A 21,820-nucleotide genomic window follows, 5' to 3' on the forward strand; every position below is an offset into this window, starting at 1 on the left:
CCCAGCCCAGAATTTTCACTCTTCATAGATAATTTTTTCATCAAATTGTAGGAAATTTTGTGCCGGTCGAGGTCATGTAGCTATGGAATCAGTCGGACTTAAACATTTGTCTCTAGGGTCCCAAAAGTGAGAGTAAGTCCAACAAGCCGCTCCGTAGAGAGCAATGTTAAATCAGACGGGAAATGTCTGACAGAAAGTTGACAATGGCACTTTTTTAACCTGCTCCCATGATCCCATTTTTGACTCCACACACAAAAAATGACATCAATGCGTTCGGCAGAGTCTCTTCTCCTTGATGATGACATTATTTTGCCGATTGGACTATTTTATGACATGTATGTCTCTGATTAACTCCTATTATAAACTGTCTCACTGAGGGTGCTTAGCAGTGGCCATCACCACGGCAACGTTTGATTGCTGCTAGACAGTCAGGTGATTCACATTAGCCGATCAGAGCAGGCTGACTAACACACTCAGAGACACAAACACACACACACACACACACACACACACACACACACACACACACACACACACACAAACACACATTTTAACTATGTAACTCTTATCAGCGTAGTTGATAAGAGTTAGAGCAAAGCTCCTCCTATAACTGTAGGCATTTAAACATGCTCCATAAGAATGAATGGCTAATCGACGTGAAGAGAGCTCAAAAACACTCAAATACACTCCTCTTTACGGTTTAGATGGGTCACGAGTCTTGGGACTTTATTTGGCCCATCATCCCCCTTCTTATAACCTCACTATGGTCCTCAGACCCCCCCGCCCCTGCACCAGGCACACTGGTCAAAATTTCTTGTGAAATTTTTTAGTTGAAAGGTTATTCTTTCTATACACATGTATTGTATTTGTGTAAACATAAACTTTGTCTTGAATGCACACTGTGTGCCATTCATGTCCAGGGGCGGAGCAAGATGTTGAAAGCAGTCAGGGCTCAGCCCAAACCTACAGTAGGGGTTTCTTTTTTCCCCATGTACGGCAGCTAGCAGGACTGGGACGATACACCTATCTCCCGATTCAATACTATCACGATACTTTGGTGCTGATTCGATATGTATTGCAATTTTTAAGTATTACAAGTCTACGAGAATTGCTATTCAATATTTATAGATAGATTTATTGCGATTTTTGTTAACCTTTTTAACACTAGACCATGGGAAAAAGTTAAATCATACACTTTTGGAATTTGGAATGCAGCGTGAGCATTCAAGAGGCATCAGGGGTCTAATGACAGATGATTTCCAGTTGCATTGTGGGAAATGAAGTGTAATCCAAAAAGGAGTCTTTGACTGTTTACAAATGGGTGAAGTCAACTTAGATTTAATTAATTTAATGCAAAATCTTGTCATCTTATGTTTACATTCATCTTAAAAACTTTGTTTGCACTTTGTTTTCTTCTTGTTTTTTGGCTGATGAAGACGTCAGCTTTCAGCGTGCAGACTTTTAACAACGTGGACAACTTCAGTCTATACTTGTGTCTCAGTTCTTAATCTTCCTCTGTAGGTCAGAGTCCTCATTACTGATAATGTCAAACGGTGGCCTTCTTGGAAGCATCCCCGACCCTCTTAAACCTTCAAAACCGGTACTAGGTGAGATCAACTGAATCATTCATGTCATAGTTTGCTTTTGCTTAGATGAAGAACAGAAAAGAGGCTGTACGTGTCTGTGCTTTCATCTAAATTCATGCTTTCTTCTTGCAGGATGGTCGCTGTTCTTGTTCTGTGCCATGAACATCGCTCATATTGCAATCGGTGAGTGAGCGATTCACATTTTATTCATGTTGTTTGTTTCACTTAAATGTTATGGTATTTTAAATTCAGTATTTTTCTGCACTTTTGGATAGATTAAATAGATTAAATAGGAGATATCTCCTGTTGTCCCCCATGTGTCCAACAGGTGCGATATATCTGGATAAATGTACCCGGCAGCCCAAAATCCCCATCTATCTGATAGTGTTGGGAGTCTTTGGCCTGGTGCAGTCGATACTCTTCTGCCTGTGTATCCTCAAAACGCCCGATGACGACACCTCCAACCCGATCATTCGTCTCTTCACGGCCATGAACTCGTTGATAGCTTGCTTCCTCTTCTGCTGGTTTATTACTGGTGAGTTTAAACGGTGGTGGGCTGATGAATGAACTCACAGGAGGGATACATGACCAAAGATCAGCCTCTTTGACATTATACCATGACCAGGGGAAATACTTGTTTTCGGTTGTTTCTGGTTGCAGATGTCTGTTTAAATTGTGTGTTTGGATGCTTAAAACCACTGTTCTACATTTATATCAATGAGGGTAACAACTCTCAATATAAGAACAACAACCGCCAAAAATTACAGCCTCCAAAATGACTATAAAACTAAAACAGTTTCAACAAAAATTGAAGGTAGGATTCATTACATTTAGACTGCATTAGTTTTAGCTAGGTGTGCCTAATAAACACTGAGATAACCATAGCAGCGACACTCAGATATAGGCAGCCATGTGATGTTATATTAGTCTTCCTTTTTCTCTGATAAATTGCTAAGGTGTACGTGTCATTACTCACGACAAGGTGTCCTAGTGTAAGAAAATAGTGGACTCAATTGAAGAAATATAATTCTTTGCCTCCATTTTTTTATTATTTTTGTTACAGCAGGTGTTATGTCTTACATACCTTCCTCCCACCTGGATGTTCTCCAGACTGCAATTTGCCTCATGAAGTTGTAGTAACATGTGTTGGCCTTTAGATGTCCATCTATGTCTGCTAGAGATCCCCTCCCTTTTTAAATTGACACAGCTGAACACCAGGGTTATTATAGTAAACTAAAAATGAAACTAAAACGAAAATATTTTAGTAAACTGACTAAACTAAATAAGAATTATATCCTTTAAGAAAAACTAAACTCAAACGATATAAAATAAAATAAAATAGAAACTAATTGAAAAACTATTATATCCTTGCAGTGCACACAAAACCCTTAGGTGTACATGAAAAATTATTTTTTTTAAATTGTACAGCCTCAGTGATGCTATGGAAAGGAAACACAGGGCTCAGCCTGTTATCCTTCAGTCCTCTAAACATCACAGCTGAAGTAGCCAGTCCAATTAAGCTCATTATACATATTTTATTTTGATGGATATTTTGGGCTGAATTTCACTTGTATTTCTTCCTAAATAAATAACACTGCCGTGGCACTTTTCATGTCATGTCCCCCCAAAAAAAAAAATATTGAAAAAATGTATTCATATGATACTGCTGAAAACAGTTGTCTTGAAAAAGATCAACGTTGGTTGAAACATCGTCGATAAAATATAATCATTGGGGCGTAGCCAGTGGGCAACCTCCGGGTCTGAAAAGTGAAGCCAATGCTGAAGTGCCTTAAACCTGCATTCTTTCTAACAGCCAGCAGGGGGCGACTCCTCTGGTTGCAAAAAGAAGATTGTATAGAAGTCTATGAGAAAATGAGCCTACTTCTCACTTGATTTATTACCTCAGTAAACATTGTAAACATGAGTTTATGGTCTCAATCACTAGTTTCAAGTCTTCTTCAATAGAGCATGATGTTCATTTAGTAAATTATGGTTCCATTTAGAGTCAAATAGACCATAAAGCAGGGTATGCTTTAGGGCGTGGCTACCTTGTGAATGACAGGTCATTGTCCGGTCTGGGAGTTGTCCTTGTTTTAGTCTTTCATCCTGAACCCTTTCACAGTGTGTTTTCAGTTCATGAAAGTTTCTGCCCTCTCGTATCACTTCTGGTTGCAAAAAAAACAAGATGGCGACGGCCAAAATGCCAAACTCAAGTCTTCAAACCATAGTCCACAAACCAATGGGTGACGTTACAGTGACTACAACCACTTCTTATATACAGTATACAGTAGGCGTAGCGGGCTGACATCCTCTCTTCAAAAACTGTTCAAAACAAGAAATGGCTGCTGATTTCTGAAAGTTGAAAATATACAGTTATACAGACATTTTAACAGTAATAACCAAAACAGGAGTCAAACTGTATGCACTGAAGATGTCACATGAAAACACATACGTTTTTTTTTTTTTTAACAACAGACCAAATTGCACAATATTTTATTAAGTTAGAATACATATATATACTGTATAGGCTATAGGGTAAATCATGTCTGTGAATTGAATTAAATAGTTACACAATGTATTTATTCTCTTGTTTCTTTTTTGTCTAGGTAATGTGTGGATATTCTCTATTTACCAGCCCAACTACAACAAGAACACAACAAACGTGGATCCGTACTGCAACAAGACACTCTACCTGTTTGCCTTATGGACCACCATCTTCTTCTACATCCTGCTGGCTGAGTTCCTGGTCTACTTAATATTACTTGTGTGGCATACTCCGCGGAATCTGGGCAACGATATCGAGAGACCAACGAACCAATGAGGTGATGTGACGCATCTCATGAGGTTGCACACCATGAGCTGTTAACATTAATTGAAGCTAACAGCATAATTTCAGGAGCAGGACCACGCCTCAACGCACCACTTCCCGTATTTCCTATAAATACCCACCCGCCTAATAAATATTCCGCACCATAACAGAGTGCAGCGCTGGCAGCACACAAAAAGTGCTATTTAACTTAACAATGTACGAGCAAAATCATCCGTCCACTCACCTCATCTTGAGTATGGACTTCATCTCACCATCCCATCTCGAGGGAGATTCAATCAGTCCTCACTCATTCAGTGCCATCATGGCACTACGTAACGCCATCAATGTGTCGTCCAAATGCTCCGAGCAGCAAAATACAACACAAATGCACCAACCGCCGGCCAAGCTCTCCATCCAAACTCTAGTCAGATTCAATCGATACTCACCCTTTCACTCAGTGCCATTGCCACACTATGTCACGCCATCAACCAAATGCTCTGAGCAGCAAGATACAACGCAAATTCATCATCAACCTACTATGCTGTCAGTATTAACTCAAGTCTGATTCAATCGGTCCTCGCTAATTTATACAGTGCCATCACGGCACCACGTAAAGCCATCAACGTATTGTTCGAAGCTCCCCAAACCGCACCCGACTAAGTGGACAAACCACAAGCATCATGTGTGTTTTTGTTCAATACAATCGTTAAATCCTACCTTGTTGATGGTGTGGTCCTTGCTAGTGAACGGTTCAGACACTGCAACGCAAGACTAATATGCCTCATCTAAACACCTATCATGTCTCGTACTGGCACTTCTAGTTGCACAGCCTTTGTTTTGATACATGCTTAACTCCAAGATGCTGTAGATTTTAACACTGTAAGTCTTTCCTCAATGCTGAGCCTTTTCTACCTCCTGTTTTTAGGAATTTTCCATCACTTCCTTTCGAAAAGATACATGATATATGAGACACATGTTGAACCGGATTACAGGATAACGTGATAAAATGTCTGTTCTTTATGAGTTCATTTGGCATTGTTGTTACTTTTTGTTTTTACTTTAATGCTCAGGTTTGTTGATAATTTGTTTCAGGAAACACGGTCAAGTTTAACCAATCATACTCCACATCTTTTCCATCATGCACTTTAATAGACAATGATTTTTTAAAAATCATAAACATGTATAAAGTACTTTATGATACCTAATGCAGTGGTGTGTTTCCAGGGGGAACCAACATTATTGACGTTTCCCTTTTTGATCTCCACTATGTAACATTTAATCACAACACTAAACTTTGATGACTACCAACTATTAAGATTACATACAGCATGTTAACCGTGATTCAATCAAAGATTTGTCGTATTTTGTCACCTGAAAAATCAATTAAAAGAGAAAGTAATGTGGAAATGTGTGATATGGGAACTCTAAGAAACAGGAAATGTATTTCTGTTAAGAAAAGCTCAAACCGACCACAAGACGTGCTTTACCTCATGTAGAACACTCAACACTTGTATCGCTGTTCTCACCAAGTAATCAAAAGGGGAAATCATGATGTCGTCTATCAGCTTGAACTATAGGAACCATGATGAAGGAAATGCAACATCTACATAAGAGTGAAAGCTGCTGATGTTAAAACCTGGAAACTTCAGAGCAGGTGATTCCACTCAGTAGGTGATGAGTGCAAAAGGACATCCACCCAAACAGGCCTCATTTTATATTTGTCAGTTACAAAGCAGCAGATTAAAAACAAGAAAATAGTTTCAGGCAACATAGAGCAAATAAATAAATATTGCTATTCCAATTTTCTTTTTCCCAACTTGTATTTAGGACTTTTTTAACACTCAGTCCCTTCCTCATGCTCAGCTGTGATTTACCTCCAACACCCACCTGCTTCTCATTCCCTCAATAGTCACCCAGTAGGTTATATACCTACCTCGTTTCCCTCTGGATAATTTCATCCATACATGATGGATTTCATCTTACTGCATATTATCTACCTGAGCAGCTCTGACCCAACTCATTTTAGTGTGATGCATTCCCTGCAAGCAGCAAAAAAATGTTAAAGATTTCCATTTTAAATATAATACTTTAATGGATAAAGGAGATAGTTAAAGAAAGTGGAAAGTTGAATTATGTTGAGGTACATATCATGGACATATCATGAAACACTTTCTTTTTCAGTGCTTGTGCACATACATTTGGGTATCTGGAGATCCTATCAACCCACAAACCTGTGAAATAAGACAACCCAGTCAGTTTATTATAAGCTGCCTAGATCATTTAAACATGTGATTCAACAAACCATTCAGATTTGGATCCCCTTCCTATGTCACATGCAGGCTCATCTTAAAGAGACAGGCGCTAAAAACAGACAGAGGGTGAAATACAGGTATATTCAGACAGACACTATGAGAAAAATGTGTTTTGTTGAAAAATTAAAGCATGTAAACGTGTTCTAGTAGAAACCCAAAATACAAGTAAGGACCTGAAAATTAGCATGATATGTCCCTTTAAAATTATTCTTATAGAGGACTGCACATTTTAAAGACGTATTTAACGAACGCTTTAACTTTAGCATTCAGCTCAGAGAGATTGTTGCAACACAGCAGGTTTGCATTCCTGCACAATCAATTTTTCTAAATTCAGATGGCTTCATGTCTTCACCTGATTAGACTAAAAGGCTCAAATCAGTAGTCGGACAATGTGCACTATTGAAGTGCACCCTAATAGTGAATGTTTGAGCGTAGATGGAAATGTTTTCGGTTTGAAGTATTCATTGCAAGCAGCCCAAGAATCAATAGATATTGTGTTTGTCTAACCTTAAAATCACACTCACAGTACAAAGAGAAAAATAAGACAATAAAAGAGCATGAACATTAACAAAATATTTTTCGATATTTTCTACCTATTTGATTATATGGAGATTAGTGAGAACATTACAGCAGCTGATACCACTCAGGAAAGTGATCCTGCATAGCCACTACTGCATGTGGCCACACCTCTGTTCCAATGCAAACTACACAAAGTTTAGATAAAAGGCTCTTTCAGCCTTTATCTCTCCTCATTTGACAGTATTTGCTTATCCTGCGCCTGCTATATTTGAGTGCTGCTTCTGAAAGTGGTGTTAAAGCACCATGTTTGGCCTCAGTTGTTGGTATTTCCCAACCTTTCCCAAGCTTGTGACCGCTCCCTTGTGACAACCTCATCACATGGCCTTAGTGTGGACATGAGGTTGAGCAGTTAAATAAAAATAATAATAACAAAAAAGCCCTCTCAGATTGTTTCATTTAAATATGCTTTTTAAATACACTTTTATATTCTTTATATTGTAAGTAATTGTAATTGAATTGTAAGTGTACTAATTCAATACTTCTTCGGACTAAATTGGGCCCGCTTTTTAGTTTATAAAAGTATAATTTTAAGTGTACTTTTTAAGTGTAAAAACAGTAAACTTTGAGTACACAACTTGTTTAAATCTAAGTTGTATTTTGTACTGCAACTATAATATGATATATACTACAAGTAAATAGGTATACTGTTAGTTTAATAGACTTGTAGCCCACTTTTTAGTTTATGAAAGTACACTTTAAAGAACTCTGTTTAATCGTTTTTTATACTGAAAGTACACTTGTATATACGTGTAGCCCACTTTTTAGTTTATGAAAGTACACTTTGTATACTTTAACTTATAGTACTTAGCCAACGATTTATGTATTAAATAAAGAGACTTGCTCCTTTTGCTATTTGACTTGATGTTTTGTGATTTCTCACATGCCAATTCTTGCTGAATTGAAGTAAATTCATATCAAAATATTAGCTCACAAACTCTCACACACTTTAATAGGCTACTCTATCAAAAAGTAAACATAACTACAAGCCAAGTAAACCTTTACTTAGGCCTATAAGGCAAGAATACTTAATTATACTTTTCTTAAGTATATCTCGATCAAAAGATTAAGTACAAGTCTAAGCCAGGTATGCTTTACTATATACTTGACTGTATAAGCTAAATATACTTAAGTATGTCTCTCACAAGTACATATAAAAACTAAGCTTACTCAACCCGTCAGTCTCTAGATCTTCATCCTCCTAAATTCCTCACTAGTAGAGGTCAATTTTCCATAAGATTTAGGGGAACCAAATTATGGAGTAGCTTTTCACATCTATCAAAAAACTGTTCATCTGTTAAATGTTTCAAAAGTCGCTTAAAGGGTCATTTAATTTAATTGCTGTTTTTATGTTTTTAATTTTTTCCGACTCACAATGTTGTGTGGTTACGATTACCCAGAACTCTTTATAGATATTTAATCAATATCCTCCTCACAAACACTAACCATACATTTCCACGCAACACACACACTTGTCTTTTTTTTAATATATTTACTGTATTGTTATTGTTGTTATTATATATCTTTTCCTAATTGTTTGTTATCACTATTATGTAGTCATATTATTTCTTTATATTAATCTTGTCTCTAGGTGGAGGCTTCAGATTTGCCCAGTGTTTTTTTTGTGCCTCTTCCTGCACTGTATATTATTCATTTATTTATTTTGTTAGGTTGTATAGTCTTAAATTGTGCAAAATATATAAACACTAAACAAATAAACAATAAGCTGAAAGTATACTCTCTTATTTTAAGTTTAAAATAAGTATACTAATAGCACATTTGAATAAACTTCTCTTTGGTAAAGGTGATCAGCTGACCGCGTGACCGCCGCTCTGGGAATGCGCGCTCCCGAGAGGTGGAGGTTTGGCATCTCACGAGGAGTCTGTCAGTGTCACAGCAGCACACAGCTGGAAGGTAAACTGACTCCACTACAGGTGAGTGAGAGCTAAACTACTACTTTTCACGCATTAAACCACTACTTCCACACTCTGCGCGGTTCTAGTTGTAGTTTAAAGCCGTGATCAGACACCAGAAATCGGCTTTATGTCGGTGTGTTAGCAGGACGAGGCGAGGCGCACAACATTCATCTTAAAATCCAGCATAAGGCGAGGCCGCTGCTATCTGTTCTGGTTTGACAACATTTGTTTTGCATGTGCCAAAGTCTCATACATGTGTTGCAACTTGCTTTTTGGAACTGAAGTGGAGCTTTTTTTGGGTCTAATTCTTCTCCTAAATGTGCCTCATTTCCGTCTGTTTTAATGTTGCATTTAGTGAGTTGTCTCCTGTTGCTGCTGTTGCTATTATTATAGGCTATTATTGGTCAGACTGGCTTTCTTGGGAATGCAGTCTCTTGGCTGTTAATTGAAAGGCTAGTCTTTCTTCACACATGTATTGTGTGTGTGCAAACTGTGTCTTGAATGCACACTGTGCGCCATTCATGTCCAGGGGCAGAGCAAGATGTTGTAAAGCTGTCAGGGCTCAGCCCAAACCTGGGGGGGAATTTTTTTTCTTCTTCCCATTTCTGGCAGCTAGCAGGGTCGGGACAATACACCTATCTCCTGATTCAATACTATCACGATACTCGGGTGCCGATTCGATATGTATTCTACAAGAAATTGCGATTCAATATTACAATTTATTTAGATTTTTGTTAACTTTTTTTTTTATTTTGTTTTTCCTTTATTTGATTTTACTCAGACATTTACATAAACATACTTAATTAGATACAAATATGAAGTGAACCAACTTTTCCACTTTTTACAATGAAATTATAGAACACACAAATAGAACATGGGGTGCTTTTCATGTGAAATAAGATAAAATAAATCATAATAATAATTAAAAAGAGTTACATTTAGAAAAAAAGAAAAATTAAACAAAAGAAGGGCGTTTTGGGGGAAATATACTCTTTCCACTCCTTCCAAATTTCCCCAAATTTAGTTTCTTGAAGCCTCGTTGAGAAAGTAATTCTTTCCATTACAAATATTTCATAAATTACATCATACCAGTTCTCCAATGATGGTGTATCTGATTAAAGCCATTTCTTAGTAATTGCTTTTCTAGCAGCTACACTCAATATTCCAAATAGGTATTTTGTTTTAATATTTGTAGATGTTGAAAGTAGAACACCAAACAGGAGTTCGTCCCACTTAAAAACTTTTGTTCCTACCAAATATAGTAACTAATTTTGTGTAAAGATTTTTGTTAACTATTTTAACACTAGATCATACACTTCTAGGGACTTCTACTTTAAAATGACTTTAAAATACTTTAAAAATATCAAAATTGATACAGTAAAAATGTTTGATTTTAAGCATGTATGTAGTCAGAGATGTTCTGAAGTCAAATATATCATTCATTGTCAGGCATTATTAATTTTTTTCCAGCAACCCAAAAATCAAAGGATAAAGACATTTCTACGGAGCCCATTCATAGTGCACTTCTTCCAATCATTCCTGACAGTCCACGCATTGCTGATGTACGATGCCCCCCTAGATGATGTACTTTGGCAAAGTTGGAAAGATGTTGACAGATTCAAACTTCCTGGATCAATAACTCAGAACCAAAATATTGTTAAAACACAAACGACGGCTCGTTCTAACCGTAGTGAGGTAGACAACGAGCTACAGCCTAATTTTAATCACAAGGAGCCGTCCTCCGAGCTGGACACATAACAATGGTCTCTATGTGCAGCCGGCTGTGAGACGAGTGGTCGGGGACCGTCTACAAAATGCAACGCCGAAAAGAGATGCTATTAAAATGTTCAATAACGTCACTATTATACAGTGTAGTACTATCAACATTACTTCACACATCAATGATCTCCTCATGGTTGTACTACAACACTTAGTTTGGAAAAATATGCTTTTGCATAATTTTGGTGAATTTTTAATGGGAAAATATTCAATAACTTCACTTTTATAAAGTGTAGCGCCACCAAAATGTCTTAATTAGTTTAATAAGTATAATAGGGAAGAGACCATTGATGTGTGAAGTGATTTTGGTGGTACTACACTGCAAAATACTGAAGTTATTGAATATTTCCAACTTTACCGAAGTACATCAGCAATGCATGGACTGTCAGGAATGATTGGAAGAAGTGCGCTATGAAGTAACTCGTTCCTTTGAAACGAGTTACTAACTTGAGGGAACGACTTAGTAATAATTTATATTTGACTTCAGGACATCTCGGATTACATACATGCTGAAAATCAAACATTTTTACTGCATCAATTTAGATATTTTCCAAAGTAAAAGTCCCTAGAAGTGTATGATTCAACTTTTTCCCATGGTCTAGTATTAAAAAAGTTAACAAAAATCTCAATAAATTGTAATGTTGAATCGCAATTCTTGTAGAGTACATATCGAATCGGCACCCAAGTATCGTGATAGTATTGAATCGGGAGATATAAGTGTATCGTCCCAGCCCCTAATAGCTGCCAGAAATGGGGGAAAAAAAAACTCCCCCCCAGGTTTGGCTGAGCCCTGACTGCTTACAACATCTTGCTTTGCCCCAGGACATGAATGGCGCACAGTGTGCATTCAAAATAAAGTTTATGTTCACACACATACAATGCATGTGTGAAGAAAGATAAGCCTTTCAATTAACAGCCAAGAGGTTTGACTGCATTCCCAAGAAAGCCAGTCTGACCAACAGCCTATAATAGCAACAGCAACAACAGGAAACAACAGCCTGTGCACTAAATACTACATTAAAACAGAAGAAGTGCACCATGAAGTTCCCTCAGGTTACTAACTCGAGGGAACGACTTATACAAATGTTCTCCTAGGGTTCTGGGGGCGGGGGGCTCAGTACATTTCCCTCACAAATTAATGGTATTTTCTTTTTAAATTATAAGGGACATGTAATGTTTCATACTTCTGGTGAATATAATCCAATGAATCTTATTTCCCTAGATGTATTTTGTATATACTGTACAGTTCCCTTTGTTAACACCTTATTTTGTAAACTGGACGTAGTCACACGTGTATCCTTCCGCTAACTTCTCCAAGTCCGTCGCTAACTCCGAGCTCCCCCCGTTAGCTCTGTTCTCTTTAAACATCCATGGTCAGCTCCATCGGGGCTGTTTGAATGCATTTAACATAAATGTCAATATATGAGATACGGAGGGGAAATGACACAACATAGAAGTTTTTTTAAAAACCTGAAAGATTCGGGGCTTTTGAGAAAACATTTGCGGCTGGAGCCCCAGAAACCACCATCCTGCTCCGCCCCTGTTCATGTCACTACATCCAATGTAATCATATTTTCAGTCTGTGCTGGACACTTAGGAGTTGCATGAAAACTAAATTGAATTTAGGCTGGGACTGACCCTTGATTAAATTACTGTAATGAGCAGCCACATGCATGTATGAGGTGTCTGTGCTTTGTTCCCGGTCCTTAAAAACTCACTATGTCTTCAACTTGTGTTTAACACAAATAAGGAGTACCACTCTAACTGTGCAAACATATAACATCTTAGTGACTCAGAGGGGAAGTATTGTGTCACAATCGTATGCATACCGCGTGCAACAGTACGTACTTTGTAAGGGCAAAAAGTATGTGATTTGGAATGCAGCCTAGGTGTGGCGTTTGAAAGCAGCGTGAGCATTCAAAAGGCATCAGGGGTCTAATGACAGATGATTTCCAGTTGCATTATGAGAAATGAAGTGCAATCCAAAAAGGAGTCTTTGACTGTTTACAAATGGGTGAAGTCAACTTAGATTAATTCATTAAAAGCAAAATCTCGTCATCTTATGTTTACATTCCTCTTAAAACCTTTGTTTGCACTTTGTTTTCTTCTTGTCGTCTGGCTGATGAAGACGTCAGCTTTCAGCATGCAGACTTTTAACAGTTCTTAATCTTCCTCCGTAGGTCAGAGTTCTCATTACTGATAATGTCAAACAGTGGCCTTATCCGACACATCCGCAACCCTCCTACACCGCCAACACCGGTTCTAGGTGAGCTCAACTGATTCATTCCTGTCATAGTTTGATTTTGCTTAGATTAAGAACAGAAAAGAGGCTGTGTCGTTGCTTTCATCTAAATTCATGCTTTCTTCTTACAGGATGTTCAAAGATTTTTTTTTGTGTCATGCCCATCGCTCAGATTGCAATCGGTGAGTGAGCGATTAACATTAACATTTTATTCATGTTTGTTTCACTTAAATGTTATAATATTTTAAATTCAGTATTCAGTATTTCAGTATCTCCTGTTGTGCCCAACAGGTGCGGTACATCTGGATGACTGTCCGCGGCAGCACTACATCCCCGTCTATCTGATAGTGGTGGGAATCTTTGGCCTGATGCTGGGGGTGCTCTCCTGCCTGCCCTGCACCAAAACTCCCGAAGACGGCACCTCCAGCCCGATCAGTCGACTCTGCACGGCCTGGAACTCGTTGATAACTTTCTTCCTCTTCTGCTGGTTTATTGCTGGTGAGTTTAAACGGCGGAGGGCTGACGAATGAGCTCACAGGAGGGACACACGACCAAAGATAGTGCAAGTGACATCGAGCCTATTTGATGTTTTACCATGGCAAAGGGAAATACTTGTTTGCGATTGTTTCTGGTTGGCAGGTGCATGTTTCAATTGTCTGTTAGGATGCTTAGATGTACTAATAAACACTGAGGTAACCATAGCAGCAAAACTCAGATATCCAGCCATGTGATGTTATGTTAGTCTCCCTGGTGAAGCTTATCTAACTTTTAAACAATAGACAGGGATTTTCACACAGCCTACTTTTTTCTCTGATAAATGGCTGAGGTGTACGTGTCATTACTCACTACAAGGTGACCTGATGTAAGAAAATAATGGACTCAATTGAGGAAATATAATTCTTTGCCTCCATTTTGTTAATATTTTTATTATAGCAGGCGTTATGTCTTACATACCTTCCTCCCACCTGGATGTTCTCCAGACTGTATTTTGTCTCATGAAGTTGTAGTAACATGTGTTGGCCACTAGATGTCATCTATGTTTGCTAGAGATCTCCTCCCTTTTTAAATTGACGTAGCTGCACACCAGGGTTATTATAGTAAACTAAATCTGAAACTAAAACGAAAATAAGCAATGAAAAATATTTTAGTAAACTGACTAAACTAAATAAGAACTATATCCTTTAAGAAAAACTAAACAAACGATATTGCCTGGGTAAAAAAACAAATAAAACTAAAGTAAAAATGAACGTAAATTCATTTCAGTTTGAGTTTTTTTTAGCTATGATATCACTCCTGAAAAATGGACTAAACTACTACTACTACTACTACTAAACTAAATATATAAAAACTATAACTAACGCTTTCTGAAAAACTGAAACTAAACTAAAACCAGCAAACACACTCTGAAAACCATTTAAAACAAAACTAAAATTAAATTGAAAAGTCAAAACTAAAATAAAATAGAAACTAATTGAAAAACTATTATAACCTTGCAGTGCACACAAACCCCTTAGGTGTACATGAAAAATTATTTTTTTTAAATTGCACAGCCTGTTATCCTTCAGTCCTCTAAACATCACAGCTGAAGTAGCCAGACCAATGAAGCTCATTATACATATTTTATTTTGATGCATATTTTGGGCTGAATTTCATTTGGATTTCTTCTTAAATAACTGACACTGTTGTGGCACTTTTCATGTCATGTCATCTCTCTATCAGCTCTAAAAACACCCCCAAAATATTGAAAAAAGGAAAGAAAAAATTTATTCATCCCTCCGGGTCTGAAAAGTGAAGCCAATGCGGAAGTGTCTTAAACTTGCATTCTTTCTAATAGCCAGCAGGGGGCGACTCCTCTGGTTGCAAAAAGAAGTCGGATTGTTTGTGATTGATTGTGTTTCTTTTTTTGTCTAGGTAATGTGTGGATATACTCTATTTACCAGCCCAACTACAACAAGAACACAACAAATACGGACCCGTACTGCGACAGGACACTCTACCTGTTTGCCTTCTGGACCACCACGTTAGTCTACATCCTGCTGGGTCTGTTCCTGGTCGGCGGCTGCTGCGTCCTCGTCTGCTTCTTCCTGTGTGGCCGAGCCGACGCAGACGACGACATCTAGAGACAAACGAACCAATGAGGTGACAGGACGCATCTCATGAGGCTGCAAACCATGGGCTGTTAATATTAATGGTTCATACACTGCAACGCAAGACTAATATGCCTCATCTAAACACCTATCATGTCTCGTAGTGGTACTTCTAGTTGCACAGCCTTCGTTTTGATACATGCTTAACTCCACGATGCTGTAGGTTTTAACACTAAGTTTTCTCCTCAATGCTGAGCCTTTTCTACCTCCTGTTTGTAGGAATTTTCAGTCACTTTCTGTCCAAAAGATACATGAGATACATGTTGAACCAGGAGTTGGGCTTAAACGTGATACAGAGTACAGGGTAATATGATAAAATGTCTGTTCTTTATGAGTTCATTTGGCATTGTTCTTACTTTATTTTTTTACTTTAATGCTCACGTTTGTTGATAATTTGTTTCAGGAAACACAGTCAAGTTTAACCAATCATATCTTCCCCATCATGCACTTCAATAGACAATGATTTCTTAAACATCTTTAGCATGTATAAAGTACTTTATGATACCTAATGCAGTGGTGTGTTTCCAGGGGGAACCAACATTTTTGATGTTTCCCTTTTTGATCTCCACTATGTAACATTTAATCACAACACTAAACTTTGATGACTACCAACTATTAAGATTACATACAGCATGATAACTGTGATTCAATCAAAGATATCGTATTTTGTCACCTGAAAAATCAATTAAAAGAGAAAGTAATGTGGAAATGTGTGATATAGGAACTCTAAGAAACAGGAAATGTATTTCCCGTAAGAAAAGCTAAAATCGACCACAAGCGGTGCTTTACCTCATGTAGGACAACACTCAAGTTAATAAGATATAGAGAAATAAGAGGAAGTTGTCTCTTCATAAAACTAAAATAGCTCTATTATATAGCATTTCTCACCAACTAATCAAAAGGGGAAATCATGATGTTGTCTATTAGCTGGAACTATAGGAACCACGATGAAGGAAATGCAACATCTACATAAAAGTGAAAGCTGCTGATGTTAAAACCTGGAAACGTCAGAGCAGGTGATTCCACTCAGTAGATGATGAGTGCAAAAGGACATCCACCCAAACATGCCTCATAATATATTTATCAGTTACAAAGCAGCAGATCCAACACAAGAAAATAGTTTCAGGCAACATAGAGCAAATACATAAATATTGCTATTCCAATTTTCTTTTTCCCAACTTGTATTTAGGTCTTTTTAAACACTCAGTCCCTTCCTCATGCTCAGCTGTGATTTACCTCCAACACCCACCTGCCTCTCATTCCCTCATTAGTCACCCAGTATGTTATATATCTACCTCGTTTCCCTCTTTCTTTGCCACATTGTCTGTTGTGGAGCACACACCTTAGCCCCTCTTTGTTTTTACCTGTCTGGTTTTGTTTATTTTGCACTGATTTGAAAAACTGCCCCAGTAAACTCATTCTTATCTCAGACTGCTCTGTTTTGAGTCTTGCAGTTGAGCAAACAGATCTGAATTCACACAGAGATAAGAAGACTATATTTGGATAATGCTTCGGAATGCTTCGGATAACCCCTTTGTGTCACTTTCCAGTCTTAATAAACACATGCTTAACGTTGTGAATGAAACAAAAACACTTGCTTAAGTCCAGGCAACAGAAGAACCTAGTTAGGTTAAAGAAAAAACATAATGGTTGGGTTTAAAATCACTACTTTTGTAAAGTCAAAATGTGACTTGGTGTGAACACGAGACACAAACAAACAGATGACTAAAAGTGAAACTTGATGCACGGGACTCGAACAGCGGTTTCCTGGATGAAAGCCCTGTGTTGTTGACGAAACTCATTTTAGTGTGATGCATTTCCTTGCAAGCAATAAAGATATGTCATCAGTTAAGCTTATTTAAGTCAAATTTCCCTTTTATACATAGTACTTTTATGGATAAAGGAGAGCATTAAAGAAAGTGGGAAGTTGAATTCTGTTGAGCTACCTTCCCCAAAAAGATTTAAAGGGGACATATCATGGAAAACTCCCTTTCTCAGTGCTTGTGCACATACATTTAGGTATCTGGAGTGCTTACCAACCCACAGACTGTGAAATAAGACAACCCAATCAGTTTTTTGTGGGCCAGATCAGAAAACGTATTTCAACAGGCCATTCAGATTTGGCTCCCCTTTCTATGTCACATGCAGGCTCATTAGAACATACCGCCCACAGCTTGAGAACTACGTTTGCAAAGTAGTGATGTGACGTTCGCAAACGATCTGAATCTATGAGCGGCTCTGTGGTACGAACGAAGGAAACCGAGTCGTACTTGCAAGTGCACTTCCGTTTCTCTTCTCGTGCCAGAACAGCCAATCAGAGCGACTTTTCAAACCGACGGGCTCCGCTGCAGATTCAACATGCTGAATCGGCCAAAAAGCCTCCGACACGGGCAGACTAGTGCCGACGGTGCGGGACGCAAGGCACAATATGAGTAATTGTGCTGCTAAAGCATGTAAACATGTTCTAGTAGAAACCCAAAATACAAGTATGAACCTGAAAATGAGCATATTTCCCCTTTTAAGTTGTAAGAAGACCAAAAACAATGGGATTGATTAGTAAAAACAGGATATAGAGTCTATGAAAACTATAAAAAGATAAATGCGGAATCATGGGAGTTTACATAAGACAGAAACTGAAAACAAGCATCAAGAAAAAAACAGGAAGTTGAGACCCAGACACGTCGCATGAACTCTTTATCACGCCTCAAGTGAACTGTCTCTACTCTTCAGATGTCAATACATCCATAGCCGTCAGGGAGGAGATACACCGAGGAGACACTCTCACACACAGAAAGGTAGAACATGACTTATGGTTGTGATTTTTTTACATGTGCAGATTTTTCTTTAAATTTAAATAATATTTATTTTGGTGTATTTGTGTCTTTGATTTTCAGCTGAAAAAAACAGCTTTTTTTTTTTTAGCTTTTTTAGTCATATTAGATCCATGCTAACTATTCTTGCTGATAGAGGAAGAAGGCTACAGTACGTATGTTAGTGGAGCAATTTCACCACTATAGTTTGAATGAAGAGCACTTCTTGTGAAATGTCCTGTCAGATTTGAGCATACAGACAGCTGACATGTCTCTCTTCTCCTAGATTTATCATACACAATGGCAGAGAGTGACGTATATCAACGCATCCGCACCCCTCCTAAACCTCCAGGAGTAATAATAGGTGAGAGATAGTGATGTGGGAAGGTCATGCACACTTTTATTTATATTAAATCAAACTCACCACATATATATAAAACATCCTGTCTGTCTTCCCTCAGTATGTACCCAGGTGATTATGGGTTTAATGCCCCTTGCTCAGCTAGTAGTAGGTAAGTGAAGCTGTTTCAATTGTGGATTGCTGTCAATAAAATGAAGTACATAAAGCAGGTGAAGTGATACACCTCGTGTCCTACAGGAGCAATGTACCAACATGACTGCCCGAGGCAGCCCTACATCCCCATCTATCTGCTGGTGATGGGAATCGTCTCCCTGGTGCTGAATGTGCTCTCCATCCTGCCCTGCTGCGCCAACTTTGGGAATCAGAGCAAGGCCTGGGGCTGCTTAGTGTCTCTCTTCTTCTTCTGCTGGTTCATCGCTGGTAAGCTAAAAAAACTGGAACTGTAGTCGAATGACCCACTGGTTCCCAACCTGGGGGTCCCAATCCCCCACTAGGGGTCACTAAAGCGTCACAAGGGGGTCACAAGGCCTTCTTGATTTTAAGGGGTGTGAGACAACATTTAAAAAAAATATATATGTACAGTTGGTCTATTACAGTAGCAGTTATTGCATTCACCATTTGGGTTAATTGTACAGTTTATCAGTTGTACTTTTATTGTTATACATTGAATATAATGTTAAATATCCATGAAATATGTCACTTAGTGAGGGTTCGTCAGTTTACTCCATGATAGAAAAGGGGTCCCTTAAGATCCCACAGATCATTGCACTAACACAGGCAGTTAAAGCTCCACTAATCAATACTACTCAGTCAAAGGACACTGTGTGACGTGAAAGATGTTGCTTACAGCTTTTTAGCTTCTTTTAGCTTTTCGTTTTATGGCTTTGTCCGCAAAACCAAACTGTATAACTATTTACTATAAATGGCCATTTCCTTGACACAAGTGTCTCTGACTGACATAGCTGTTGTTTAAAGCTGTTGTAATTTGTATTTTTTTTTATCTAAACAATGTAGCAATGGTGTTTTTAGCATCTTTTAGCCCATTATTTTGGTTTTGTGATATGCAACTTTAATTGTTCACTCTCTCAACTTTGATAAACCCACTGCATTCTACCTGCAACCAAACAGCAAGGTTAGCGACTAACTGGTGAACACGGTCGAGCATTTAGCAACTAAAGAGCCAAATATTTCCCTCTGGAGTTGGTGGAGACCAAAGCAGAGCTAGAAGAAGAGTTACCATTGGACAGAAAATGGGTTCACTTCCATGAAAAGTAATTATTCTCTTTGGCTTCTTTTTAGGTAATGTGTGGATTTACTCCATCTATGAACCCAACTACAACAACACAATATCCAGCATGGATACCTACTGCAACAAGACCCTCTACCTGTTTGCCTTCTGGACCACCAACCTCTTCTACATCCTACTCGGTTTCGTCCTTTTCTCTAGCTGCTGCTCTGCTATGTGCTGCAATGAATAAAAGAAAAACACCCCAACACATGTATAGAGTGGTTGGCGGATGTAATTACAATATTAATCTGTGATTTCATGAGTGTTTGATGCACATTTTGACATCAGATTTTTTTTATGTAAAACACTGGAAAGAAATCCTTAAATCACCTCACGCACCAGCCTCACATCTTTTTTTTGTTATGCATCTTTTATCACAGAAATATTATAATTTACATACAAATTTCTATATAATATTGTATGTTTACTTCATGAAATTTTATAACTTTTCACAACAGTAAATGTTTGAGTACTAGTAATAAAATCTTTGTCTTTTGTGTAAAGGTACAAGTTCTCAGAAAATCTGTCAGACAACAAAATACTATGAGTACCGTAGTAGCTCGAGGGGTATTAAGCATGTTATGTCATGTTCCTATGCCTAAATAAAACACAATCTGAAGATTGGGCTAATTTAAGTTACTTTATATACTGCTGGGTAGCTTAACCTTTGATAATATATCATAATTTATTAGTTGATTTATATTTTGTTGTAATTTGAATCTGCTATCAAACAAATGTAGTGGAGTAAAAAGCAAAATATTTGCCTCCAAATTGTAGAGAAATATAGGTATAAAGTAGCATAAAATTAACACTCAAGTAAAATACAAGTATCTCAAAATCGTACTTAAGTACAGTACATGATGTACTGAGTTACATTACATCACTGAAGACCAGAGGTCAGAGATGTAACCTTACTCATAATTACAGATTTAGAGCAAATTATACGCAAGAAGAAATTAGTGATTTGATTATTTTTTTAAAGTTATCGAGTAATTTATTAACCACAAGTTTTAGTTTCGGCTCAGAAATTTTCATTCAATGAATGACAATTTTAATAGTAAATGGTTGCCTTTTTTTGTTAAAAGGCAACCATTTTACCAGAGTAGGGCTAGGTATTAAAAAATGACAATGCCAGTACCTTTAAAGTGATACCGATAGCAATAGAGTACTTTATTCGATGCACATCATGGAGAAGTTTTGATACTACTTGGTTGTTTAAGTCGATACCTTAAAGGTATCGAGAACTGATACCTAGCTCTAATATTCAGAGAGACAGTATGAGAAAAATAATGTGTTTTTAACATGAAAGCATTTAAACATGTTCTAGTAGAACCCCAAAATACAAGTATGAACCTGAAAATGATCATATTTCCCCTTGAAGTTGTGAGAAGACCAACAACAATGGGATTGATTAGTAAAAACATGACATAGAGTCTCTGAAAACTACTAAAAGATAAACTCTGGATCATTTACGGGAGGTGCATGTGTGTGTGTCTCAACTTCCTGGTTCATTGTCCTCCAGATGCTTAATTTAGATTCCTTCTAAATTACTATGGTGAGAATGAGTAAGTCTGTCTTTGTCTTGGATGGGATCAATGCCAACTATTATATAACTGTCTTCAAGTGACGTGTCTCTACCCTTCAAATGTCAATTCATTCATAGCCGTCAGGGAGGAAATACACCGGGGAGACACTCTCACACACAGAAAGGTAGAACATGACCTATCTCACCTGATTAGGTTGTGATTTTTTATATGTGCAGATTTTTCTTTAAACTTAAATAACTAACTTAAATTTCCAAATTACAGTATAATATTGTATGTTTACAGTTGAAATTCATAACTTTTCACAACAATATTTTATCATGTAAAAATGTTTGAATCCTTGTAATAAAATATTTGCTCTTCGTGTAAAGTTACAAGTTCTCAGAAAATCTGTCAGACAACAAAACACAATGAGTACCGTAGTAGCTCGAGGGGTATTATGCATGTTAT

General features: G+C 37.7%; 3 protein-coding genes across 6 annotated transcripts; all 3 read left to right on the plus strand.

Moving 5' to 3' along the window:
* Positions 1–1,392: 1,392 nt before the first annotated feature.
* LOC141760715 (transmembrane protein 272-like) lies at positions 1,393–4,530 on the plus strand. Its single transcript, XM_074623764.1, has 4 exons — positions 1,393–1,607; positions 1,719–1,769; positions 1,915–2,121; positions 4,193–4,530. Exons 1-4 carry the CDS (start codon positions 1,544–1,546, stop codon positions 4,405–4,407), a joined length of 537 nt encoding a protein of 178 aa, XP_074479865.1. The 5' UTR covers positions 1,393–1,543; the 3' UTR covers positions 4,408–4,530.
* A 4,570-nt stretch (positions 4,531–9,100) lies between these two features.
* On the plus strand, positions 9,101–16,058 carry LOC141760716 (transmembrane protein 272-like). Its single transcript, XM_074623765.1, has 5 exons — positions 9,101–9,217; positions 13,159–13,244; positions 13,352–13,402; positions 13,512–13,718; positions 15,132–16,058. The coding sequence occupies exons 2-5, from the start codon at positions 13,181–13,183 to the stop codon at positions 15,338–15,340; spliced, it is 531 nt and encodes a 176-aa protein (XP_074479866.1). The 5' UTR covers positions 9,101–9,217; positions 13,159–13,180; the 3' UTR covers positions 15,341–16,058.
* LOC141760714 (transmembrane protein 272-like) lies at positions 15,227–20,336 on the plus strand. 4 transcript variants are annotated; one of them, XM_074623759.1, is made up of 6 exons: positions 15,231–15,359; positions 18,098–18,162; positions 18,464–18,541; positions 18,639–18,689; positions 18,776–18,958; positions 19,838–20,336. In XM_074623759.1, exons 1-6 carry the CDS (start codon positions 15,355–15,357, stop codon positions 20,014–20,016), a joined length of 561 nt encoding a protein of 186 aa, XP_074479860.1. In that variant the 5' UTR covers positions 15,231–15,354; the 3' UTR covers positions 20,017–20,336. The 4 variants fall into 4 exon arrangements, with proteins under 4 accessions (XP_074479862.1, XP_074479860.1, XP_074479861.1 ...); XM_074623761.1 differs by lacking the exon at positions 18,098–18,162 and having other exon boundaries at positions 15,227–15,359; XM_074623760.1 differs by lacking the exon at positions 18,639–18,689.
* The last annotated feature ends 1,484 nt before the right edge of the window (positions 20,337–21,820 follow it).

Source organism: Sebastes fasciatus, chromosome 22 (genome assembly GCF_043250625.1).
Source record: "Sebastes fasciatus isolate fSebFas1 chromosome 22, fSebFas1.pri, whole genome shotgun sequence".
Lineage (NCBI taxonomy): Eukaryota > Metazoa > Chordata > Actinopteri > Perciformes > Sebastidae > Sebastes > Sebastes fasciatus.